The sequence below is a fragment of the Prunus mume genome, linkage group LG5 (genome assembly GCF_029339155.1).
Source record: "Prunus mume cultivar Tortuosa linkage group LG5, ASM2933915v1, whole genome shotgun sequence".
NCBI lineage: Eukaryota > Viridiplantae > Streptophyta > Magnoliopsida > Rosales > Rosaceae > Prunus > Prunus mume.
In genome coordinates, this window is record NC_142702.1 from 6,030,152 (window position 1) to 6,042,258 (window position 12,107).

The 12,107-nt window shown below is 37.0% G+C and overlaps 1 protein-coding gene and 1 pseudogene across 1 annotated transcript; both read right to left on the reverse strand.

Annotated features, from left to right (window-relative positions):
- Positions 1 to 5,466: 5,466 nt before the first annotated feature.
- Positions 5,467 to 6,162, reverse strand: LOC148916737 (uncharacterized). Its single transcript, XM_089053120.1, has 2 exons — positions 5,944 to 6,162; positions 5,467 to 5,865 (listed from the first exon to the last, which is right to left on the reverse strand). Exons 1-2 carry the CDS (start codon positions 6,082 to 6,084, stop codon positions 5,662 to 5,664), a joined length of 345 nt encoding a protein of 114 aa, XP_088909246.1. The 5' UTR covers positions 6,085 to 6,162; the 3' UTR covers positions 5,467 to 5,661.
- Positions 6,163 to 6,950: 788 nt separating this feature from the next.
- LOC103330795 (cation/H(+) antiporter 15 pseudogene) lies at positions 6,951 to 9,692 on the reverse strand (annotated as a pseudogene).
- Between the last annotated feature and the right edge of the window lie 2,415 nt (positions 9,693 to 12,107).

Below are 12,107 nucleotides of genomic sequence, written 5' to 3' on the forward strand. Positions count from 1 at the left end.
TTTATAATAATTTACTACATTATTTTACACTTTATACATTGTATGGTAAAATACATGAGTGACTTGGTACAACATAGACTTCCTATGAGGTTCAAATTTTTCTCTGTCTTCATCATCTTTATGTGTAGAGTAAGTCGTGTTACTCCACCACTCTTCATTACTCGACCACAATATTTACAAACTGTGCCATGTTTGTTTCCGTTTATTGGGTCTTCATGTTCCCAAGCTGGATCACGTCTATTAACTCCACTAGACATCTTAAACGTTCCTATATTTATTTGTCATGGAAATTAGGTAACTATTTTTTTGCCAAAAAATATAGTAGAGATAGTTATCCAAGAGAATCTAAATAATAAAGTTATTCTACAGAAGAATTAAATAGGAAGTAAAGAAAATGATGGTAGAAAATTCAAATAATTACGAAAATAATATGGAATAATAAAACCTGATAATGAATAATAATACAATTCGATAATAAAATAATAAATAACATTAAACATATTATCCTATGAACAATTATATAACATTACTTAATTAGTTCAAAGAATTAACATGCAATTATTATTTTGTTCTCACATGCACCGGTCCACACAAAAAATATTTTTGTATAAATTACAATAATATAAATATAAGTTCGTGAACTTACCTTAAATATGGCACCCTTTATGTTGTTGGGGTTTTTTTTCCCCATTTTTCCATGCATGTGCATATCGCGATATTATCCATATTAACGCAATATTTTGGCCAAATGTTGTTGAAGCGGATAAGAAATTATTGATGTTGATATTATTATTTTCTGATATTATTGTCGATATTATCGATAATTATAGGATAGACTTAACTGCTACAGTGCCCCCTGAAAAATTGGTCAATTCCCACTTAACCCCCTGAAAGTTAAAGTGACCAACTTCGCCCCTTTGACCAAGGTTTCGTGTGTCACTTAACCACTTTCCGTCAACACCATCCCAAGTGCCATTAAAATGATGACATGGCAAGAGTTTATTGGTCAATTCAACTAAGTTGGGATTTTTCCCACCAATCTAAGGTGGTGACGTGTACTTGTGGACCCCACCTCTAACAACTGAGAAGATAAAACGATCGTTGGGCCTGCTGATGTGGATTTGTGGACCTCATCTCTCACAAAATAGCCATTATAATCTATGAAAACTCAAAACTGAAAAGAGGAAATCAGCTTGGGAGGGAAAATTGAGATTTGAGGATTTTGGATATAGGGTTTGAGGATACGATTGAGAGAGGGAGAGCGCTGTGAGTTGGTTTCGAAATCTTGAAGGCAAGAAGAAGCGACGTGACTCGACGATGATGCCCGTTTGGCGAGAAGCAGGAGAAGCACAACCTGTCTACGGTAAGTGAACCTTCTGAAAAGGGACATGTTTCCTGAAAAAGAAGCTTGCCATGTTTTGTTGGAAAGAATCTTGACCTGATAGTTATCAGCGTTGTGTACAAATGGATAGTCTTTAGGTCTTTTTCTGTTATATGTTGTCGGAAGAGTGGATTCTAATGCAGTATACCTTTTCTGATGTGGTCCTGTTTTTGTTTTCTTGTAGTTGGCTTTGAATACATTAATCTAACCATATTTGTTGTCTTGCTTTTAATGATTGGCTTATCATACTATTTTGCAGCTCTTAAAGGCAAACCTTTTTTGTTCGTGTGTAGAGGATAAAGAGTTGGTGACTTTTGAAGTGCATTATGGTGGTAGAATTGTGAAAAACAAACACAACAAGTGGTGTTATACTGAAGGATCTATAGGATATTTGGATTGGTGCCATATATAGTACATAAATATGTTAGAGATGTGGGAGCAAGTGAAACTACTTGGGCACATGGGGAAAGTATCACTTAAAGGAGTAGTAAATGATGATTTACTGGATATAGACAAAGATCGTGAGCTGTTAAGTTTGTGTGATAAGGTACCACTTTCTTATCAGAGAGTGGTGGTAATTTATGTACAGCACACTGAAGAGGAAGGTGTTATAGTGAATGAAGATTGTGAAGAGGTATGTGTGGTTTTGAATGAGGATAGTGAAGAGGAAGATCTGGCATTGAATGAGGACAGTGAAGAGGAAGGTATGGCTTTGAATGAGGACATTGGGCCTATTACTGAGGATATTAGGCCACTAAACAATCATGAAAATTGGGTTTTTATTGAAGGCATTGGGCCACTGATCAATGATAAAGATGGGCGGCCTACTATCATGGCCTGCTTGCATAGTTCAAGATTGGGATTCAAGTGATGATGATGGGTCCCTGAACAATAAGGGTAATAAGGTGGACATAAGTGAGACTGATGTGAAAGACAAGAATGAAGACACTGAAGAAGAATTCAAGAAAGATGACCTTGATTTTGTTGATAGTGCTATGAGCATAGTGAAAATGAATGTGAGTTGTTGAAAAAGGATGATAAAACATTTGAAAATTATGTAGACCACCCTGAATCAGTTGAAGACCCAAATACCCTTGTAGATGAAGATGAGGAGTCAACTAATGTAGCTAAAAGTGATGTTGAGAGCTTGGATAGTAGCTTAGATGAGGAGGATTATGGGAACCATAAGAAAATGAAGAGGAAATTGCCTAAATTTGAAGAATTTAGGACAGAAACAGACATGCGCAACCCTGTTAAGCTGGGTTTAAGATTTGCAACCACTGACCTATTCAGGAAAGCAATTAGGAACTATTCAATTATAAACAAGAGGATGATTAAATTCAAATGCAATAATCATGATAGGGTAAGGGCAGTGTCTGCTTGCAAATAGGTTTGTTTTGCTTCAGCAGTGAATGAGTTCAAATGAAGAAGTTGGTTAATGTGTTTGATTGTAGGACAATTGACCACAACTTTCATGCTAACTCAACATGGTTAGCTTAGAGATGTGCTACTCAACTGTCTAGACTATATAATTGGGATATAGGAACTTTTAAGCACCAGGTACAAGAAGATTTGTCTGCGATAGCTTCTAAATCCCAAATATATAGGGTAAGGCTGAAGGCAACATCTATAATAAGAGGACTTATGAAAAACAGTATGAGTTATTATGGGATTATGTTGCTGAATTAAGAAGGACAAATGTGGGTAGCACAGTCATTATCAAATGTGAGTTACAGGGTAAAAAGCTAAGGTTTCAGAGGATTTACATTTGCTTGGCAGCAATTAAACAAGGGTTTTTGCAGGGATGTAGGCTAATGATAAGATTTGATGCTTGTCATATCAAAGGTCATCACCCTGGACAATTGTTATATGTTGTTGGTGTGGATCATAACAATGGCATGTATCTTATTCTGTATGCAGTGGTTGAGGTGGAGAATTATGAAACATGGTCATGGTTTTGTCAACTATTGGCAGAGGACCTTGGAATCGAAAACATCACAGGATATGTTTTTATCACAGACAAGTAAAAAGGCTTGATTGATGCAGTACATGACAATTTTCCAAATACTGAGCACAGACATTGCCTCAAACACTTAGAAGAAATTTTTTGGCTTGCTGGTCATAAAGGATTAGTGTTGAAATTGCAAATGAAGAAAATTGCAAGGAGCGCAATCATCCCATGGTGTGATGTTGAGATGAAAAATATGACACAGTTGAGCCAAGCTACATTTTATTGGGTGGCAGCCTTACATCCATCACAATGGTGTAGAACTCACTTTAAAACTCATTCCAAGTGTGACATCCTTTTAAATAATATGTGTAAGGCTTTTAATGGCGTCCTTATAGAAGTCAGAGACAAATTCATTTTAATCATGCTAGAGAGGATTAGATACTATATTATGTTGTTGATGAAAACTAGAAGAATATCTTGTGAGAGATGAAAACATGATTTAGTCCAAGGATTTTGGGCATTTTGGATAAAACGAAGAAAGAATCAGCTTGATGCATTCCAAAGCTTGCCGGGAGAGTTTATATGAGGTCAAAAACCATTATAGAAGTTAGGTTGTGGTTGATTTGGCAAGGCATAGTTGTTCATGTAGAAGATGAGATATCACTGGGATCCCATGCAAGCATGCTTGTGTTGCCATTGGGCAATTAAATGGGGATCATATTGCTTATGTTAATGCTTGTTATAAGAAAGAAGCTTTTATGAGAGCTTACAGTCCAATGGTTCACCCAATGACAAGTGAAGACTTGTGGCCTAAGTGTCATAGGCCTCCTTTGATGCCACCACTTTATCACAAAAAACATGGGAGACCAAGGAAGAAGATGATGAGGTCAGCAGGTGAACAACCATGCAAATCTAATCCTACAGCCACCAAGTTGCAGAGGTATAACTTGGAAACCAAGTGTTCAATTTATAGACAAAGAGGCCATAATAGGAGGAGCTACCCTAAGGCAAAGAAGGCACTAGTAGTAAGGTTTGTCTCTTCCCAAAAAACATTGGCAAGACATATTTGTTTTGGATCTTTATTATTTATTTTGAAGTGATTCTCTTCTTATGTTAGGTCCTATCTAAACCAAAGGTGAAGAAAACAATTGACAGGACATCAACCAAAAGGGTTACAAGACAATCAAGAGCCAAGCAACCTGTAAGTGACTTTCCTTTGATATATGTTTAAAGGAAGAGGTATGGGATGTAGTTGATGTAATTGCCTTGTGCTTCAATTTTTAGGTCAGAAGAAGGTTGGAAACTCGCCAGTGTTCTCAAACTGCCCAATCTTCTCAAACCCCACATGCTTTTGAAACATTAAGCTTTTGAAACGCCTTAGCTTCAAACTGCCCAAAAAAAAAAAAAAAAAAGGTTCAAGTCTCCCTCAAAGAGGATTAAATTTACCAAAAGGAATGATGGTTCTCAAACTGTGCAAGGATCTCAATCTGTGCAAGGAAGTGAATCTGTGCAAGCTTGTCTAGGTTCTCAAACTGGCCAATGTTCTCAACCTGAGACCCTTTTGCCACTGGTACAAAAAAAAAAAAAAAGGTTCAAATCTCCTACCAAGAAGAAGAAATTTACCTATAAGAAGGATTTGTTAGATGGTTATCAGCCTTAGAGATTCTGATGATGTGCAAGTGTTCTATGTTTTGTTAAAATGCCTCTTATGAAGAACTTTTCATTCAACTATTATTTTGCAAATCCAACTGTTAGGGACAAGTGTTAAGGATAACCCTTTCAAATAGGGCTTTTGATTTAACTATTATTTTGCAAGTCCAACTGTTAAGGACAAACCTCTCAATAGTATCAAGTACTGGTATTCATTTTGATCTTAGGTCCAGATTGAAAGTAATATTATAAATTGTGAGGAGTTGATGGATGTTATAAACTATAAGGATTTGATCAATGTTATAAACTGTTTCCAGCTTGATGCATTTTGATCAATGTTATGAACTATTTCCAGGTATTCATTACATAAGTTGATTTGTATACTCTTTTTCGTACCTTCTAGGAAGTGTTAGAGGTACTGTTGTTTTGGTAATTCTTTTGATACCATTATAGAAGTACCAAAATCCAAAAATTGACTCCCACATTGTGTTCAAAAACTACATTCATTATATAAGTACCAATACATTGTTACATACAGTTGCAAAATCAAACCATGTTCCTCCATTATTACATACGTACCAATACATGATATTTTACATACAATTGCAAAATACAGACTTCTAAAATATGCCTAATTCCTCCATCGCCAACCTCTAATGGCCAAATTTTGTGGCAACTTTTACAGAAATTGCCAAAACAACAACATTACTAAACCCCAGGAAAGAATAACCCAACCTATTAACTTTCTTTCTCTTGATTGACGACGCCCAACTTCCTTTTCAAGTTCCTTCAATCTTCTAACTAGCCAACTCACCAGAGCCTTCTCTCTAGGAGGAAATTCATCATCCACCCAAACAAAAAACCCACATCCTTTTTTCATACTCTACATCAACCATTAATAGCAGTTAATAAAAAAAAAATTCAACCCAATTCACAGACTTTGAACAACAAAACTTATAACTGATGATTTCGGACAAACATGGAATCTTCGAAGTGGGTTGGCCTCAGTCCACGAAGTTTGTAAGCAAGCTATCTTCCCACAAAAGCAACGCGGTGCCATCACATCCAACTCTTCCCCTCCATCAATTATTTCAGGCTTCATCTTCAATTTTCATGGAAAGCCAACCTCTAATTTCTAAGGTTTTATCTTCTTCTATGGGAGGAGGAAGCCAATTTGGGGTTTTTTTGTTCTCCAGGCAGCTCAGATCAATTCGATCATTTTATCTTCTCATTTGTTAGAGGTGGGGTCCACAAGTACACGTCACAACCTCAGATTGGTGGGAAAAATCCTAGCTCAGTTGAATTGACCAATATACCCCTACCACATCATCATTTTAACGAAACTTGGGATGGCTCTGATTGAAAGTGGTTAAGTGACACACGAAACCTTGGTCAAGGGCTCAAAGTGGGTCACTTTAACTTTGAGGGGGTTAAGTAAGAATTGATCAATGTTTCATAGTACACTGTAGCAGTTAAGCCTTATAGAATATGTGTATGGATATGTTCCAAAATATCCTAGACACAAAAAAAAGATAATATTGGTGATATTTCGTTGATATTATCAATATTTTGGTCCTTGCTAGCGATCCAACGCCCATCCCCCATCCCTGACCCACTCTCTACCTCTCTCTCTCTCTCTCTCTCTCTCTCTCTAATTTTTTTTAATGTTTTTTTTAAAAAAATATTATATTTTTTATTTAAAGTCACGTGGCCCAATAGAATTAGATGTGTGGACTCCACATATGTGCCACGTCAGCATTTTAACAAAAATTTTGATGGAATCTCATGGAATGGACTAATTTGATAAACGCTTAGTAACATTATGGACCAACTATATGTCACAAAAAAATATAAAGGACAAAAGGTGATAAGTCTGTGAACCTCAAGGACCAATTGAGATAAAAACCCTTAATATAGAATATCATAAGGGGACAAAAGAATGAGAATATAAGATTTTGCGATGTTACATTGATTTGGATCACAAGGTAAAGGGAAGAAAATTAATGACGGAGAGAAAACTAAGATGATCTATCCAGGTATGCTACCATTTAGTGAGTGGTACTTCATGAACCAAGCTGCCAAGTAGTACATGATGATATGATATATGCTCAAACTGTTCCAACAAGATCTCCCTTAACCAATCCCTCAAGCATAATTTGAATCTCCACCCTGTTGTACTATAAGAATGGATGTAGTAGCCAAAGAGGCTGAAGATACCAATTCATTTCCAACAACTCCTATCTCATTAGAGTCGTTGCTAGAATCTAGAAACATTGTGGCGATGTCGTTTGACATGCTTTCATGCCTTCTTCCCACTATGACCATATCATAGTCACCTTCCATGGCGTTTATTTCTGTAAGGGTTTGTTCCCAACTTATCACCAGCTTCTCTAATAATTCTATGGAGGTATCGGTCATTGACCTCAACCTAAACTCATCCATGCACAAGTCATCAAGTGTCTTTTGCCTCCCTAAATTTTCCATTGCCTCCAAAATACCAACATTCACTTCTGCTCCCTCTTTATTTGGTTTAAGGTTAAACCGTATAACGGTTAGCCTAACCTGATGATGACCAGCCATCCTCCCCGCATACGCTAATGCCTCGCGATCATCTACGCCACCAATGAACAACATGGCAAAGTGGTGACGACAGTTGGAGTAGGTGGATTTACCAAGGCCACGATCCACAAAGACACCTACAGAGCACCGTGCATTTGCAATCAAGTTGTTGTTGAGGCTCTTCAAATGCGAGTTATTTGAATCTTGCAGTGGTCCTCCTCCATCCATAGTTGTAGAATATTGCTGGTGGAATGGGATGATTATAAGGGCAACACGATTCTCCTCCGCCATGCTGCATATGTCTTGATGCATCGTGGTATAGGCAGACACCGCTGTGAGTGTTTGGACGAAGACATTGTCTCTTTGTTTGGCATAGAGTTCAAAGGAACTTGAGGGAGAGGAGTTTTCAGACATATATACATCATTGGTGTTGGTAGTATTAGTTCCGGAAGTGTCACGCAAAAGCAACATCGCCGATGTGTGCCCAGTTAGTTCGACAAGGTGGACGGCAAGGACATGAATAGGGGATTGTTTGGTTGGATTAGAAGCATCAAGGAGGTTGATTGTTCCAGGGACATCGCGTGAGGTGTGGATGCATGCGAGGATTCGAAGCTCGGTTTTCGGTCTTAGGCCTCCTATATTCCTCTGTTTGTATTGCGTGGAAGGCCTACTAGTCGACTTGTAAACAACGGCAAGAAACGGCCCAACAAAAAATGTCATCATCCAAATCGCCACCATCATTAGTGAAAAAGTTTGTCTGTTCAAGACCTGGCAACATAAATACCACATAACAAGGGTCGATTTAAAAGATACCCAGTATCGAGTTCAACATGCATACATACATATGATTCAGTAATATGTATATATATATATATAATTAAATATAATTTAGCCACATAAATTATAGTGTAGTATGTAGTATAGTCCACGTGGTATAACTTATCCACACGTATTATAATATAAATGGATATTTATTGATACTATTCCCTAAAGTGGGAAATAACAACCATGTCGTCCACCCATATTATAAAACGTGTACAAGCTATACCACATGGTCGTACTCTAGTACCATAATAAAATTTCTCGCATGAAGCCATATATATCAATATATTGTAGTATGTATGTATGTACCTTTAGGTCCCTAGCAGCGTTGAGTATAATCATTGTCAATAAGCCTTTGGTGTTCATGAGAAATCCAAGAGCTAGACTATCCCGTAGTGACATTTTGTTGAATAAGCCGGCAACGAAAGTGCTTACAATCTTAGCCACAAAAGCTATGATGAAAACAGCGACTACACGATATATGTTAGTCCCAGTTTTTGCTTCCGATGCTGGATCTCTAAGATTGAGAATATCGTCAACGCTGACTCTTACGCCGTTGACGGAGTAGTAGATAGGCATCAACACCACTGGCACAAAAGTTCTGAGCTTCTTTATAAGAGTGTTTGAGAATTCTCCCCTAGGCATAATAGCTCCAAATACAAAAGGCCCTACCATGGAGTGTGATCCTCCTGCATCGGTAATTAACCCACAAAGCACAACCCCAGCCATGACATAACATGTAAGCCCGTGGTAGTCGATGTTGTTACTCTCACGGGCTCCCTCGCGGATTCGGTTAATAATCCGCGAGAGAGCCGGACGTATAACGAAAACGCATAGTCCTACAAAAGCCAAGGTGGACGTCACCGCTAAAATTTGATTATGATTGACTATGGCCATTCCCGTCAAAAGAAGAAACCATGAGCACAAGTCGGAGATAACGGAGGCAGATAAGGCGAGTCCTCCAACATCAGAGTAGAGAAGTTTTAGGTCCGCCAGGATTCCGGCGAGGTCAGAGAAGTTGGTGGTGGCAAGGGCAATGCCCCAAAAGAAAGGGCCGTACTTTGTGCCCTTGGCTTTTGTTTGGGATTCAAAGTCTTTGTATAGCAAGTAGCGAAATAAGCCGAAACCAACAAGGACACAAAAGACAATGCCAGCAAGGGCAATGCTGAGTGACTTCTTCCCAGCACGTAGTATTGGTTTGAAATCAAGCTCCAAACCCACCAGGAACATGTGGTAAACAAGGGCAAAGTTTCCCGCAGTCTCTAACATCAACAAGCTACTCAAAGGAAATATATTTGATTTCAAAAAGATCACAACACCCAATGCCATGCCTCCCTGAAAATTTTAAATTAGCACTGAAAATGCTCTAATGACAATTATTTTTTCGTGGTAAACATAAATTTTTCAAGCACACAGTAACAATATAGAACTTAATTAAGGCTCAAAATAACCATTTTTTTCGACGCACCTCACCAGGACCCTGTGATTTCAATTTGACTTATATTTTTCTTGAAAAAGGATTTTTTTTTTCTTCTTCAGATTTATAACAACCGCATAAAATGGCCAAAATGGCACGCGTGTAGAAAGACTAAGACCATTAGCATGTTATGTCAATTCATGTAAAACATATATCTAGAGGTACAATCCTTTCAGCATATGGGCAATATGGCGCAGGAGGACTAGTATATATTATTTTCTACCAGTTAAACACATGGTCATCTCACATATAAACTACAGTGGTGGTCGTCCAAATATTGTGGATTGATATCCGACACAGGACAATATTTACGCCGAATTATAAATAATTTGTAATAGAGTAATAAGGATATGCAGTACTCACAAGAATCTCAGGAACAATGCGTGGTTGGTGCAAGGGTTTGCACACGAGCACCAAAAGATGAGTGAAGAACATGGTGATGATCATTCTCATAACAAGGACGGGGAGAGCTTGCATCAAGGGGTTTTGGGCACGCCATAGCCCATATGGGGAAACTTTTCTTACATAGCATAACTGCACTGAATCTTTTGTATCAGCCCTTAAAAAATAAGTTTCCCCGCCTGTACCATTGTTAACCATTATATGTGCTTCTCTGCCCCTTGACGTACGTCTTCCCAAAATTAAGCACGCCTTCGATCTTCGTCTTCGTCTTCCTCTTTTTTCCTTTTGATTTTGTTCAGCACCAACAACCCTTGTCCAGGGAGACTAAGAAAATAATGGCTTAATATTCCAGAGGAGAAATTGAGGCCCCAATCTCATAGAGAGACAACGATACTTCTTTTTTTTTTTTATCGAAAGACAACGAGACTGTATATACGCACAATGTCGTAAGGAGGTTATATATAACCGATGCACACAAAATTTCTTACAACGGCTTAGTTGTAACGAAACGGGTAGAGTTGTTCTGCTATTTTGGGTTGGAAAGTTCTTTTGGCTTCTTAGGTGCAAAGAGTTATTCCTCTTACATGCAAAGAGTCAAGGTTTATTGTTTGTTGGTTTTGTTTCTCTTTCTGTTTTTTTGGTCAAATATTGTGTATATGTCAATATCTATAATTGAGGTATTTATTTGAGCTCGTGGAAAATGTAGTGGCAAAGTGATTGTGATATTGGTCCAATCAGATTTAAGATCATCTTCTCTCTTGTGATGAACCACTTAGACCCTCTCCTCTCCTCTCTTGTGAATTCAAGCTCTCATGGAATTATTGAGGTGACAGCTCCTCCATTAAAACATGTTTTAGTGGAAATTGGACAAACCAAGCATTAGAATGGGAATAAGAAATGCATATAAATGTTTTTTAAAGACTTTTTCTATTGAGAGGGGCGATGATATTACTATTACTAAACTCACACACACTGCATGAATGCTAGGAGCAATTGTTCTAAACTACTACACTAGTGAGTCCTTTGCAAAATACAAATAAATGTTAGTTAATATGTTAAATTTCTTTCAGAATTTTTTTAAAACTATTAAATATTAATAAAAATAAGAAATTCAATTTAAAAATAAATAAATAAGAACTAAACAAATAAAATTAAGATCTAATTAAAAAAAGACCCAAAGACACCGCAATCAAATCTCGGCCACCTCCTCCTCCTCGCCTATCTTAAGCCGCCACCACCCTTCTCTCTTCTAAAATGCTTGTAGGACTTCACTGTTAAAGCACAAACATTTACACAACACATTCACTGTTCACATCAAATTACGCAAACGCAATATGATTGTCAAAACAATATAATGCACACAACTCATTCAACACATTTTTCTATGCGTATAATACATAACAATAAACACTTCATCTTTCCCAATTTTATCTCTTGCCTATCATTAAACTTACCATCTCTATCCTATATATTTTATCACTCACCTATCATGAAATTTACCATCTTTACTCTATAACTTGTCGGTAGATGTGGGTTAGGCCAGTTGGACAGAGCAGTAAACTCACCGTTTAGTATATTAAATTAATTTAGACTAATTTAAATTATCATATATATATATATATAAAGCAAAAGACAGAGAATGGTGAAATATTCAAAATACCAGAAAATGCTGTTTCTTAATGCAAATATTAAGAATTGAAATTATTAATTAAATGAGGATATGGTAAATTCATACTTTTTCATATATAAAAATTAAAAATAAAAGAAAAATCAGATAATTGATCATATTTTTATGGAATACAACTACCCATTATCCTTTTTAATTCTAAAATAAATTAAAAATAAAAAATAAAAATAAAAAAGCA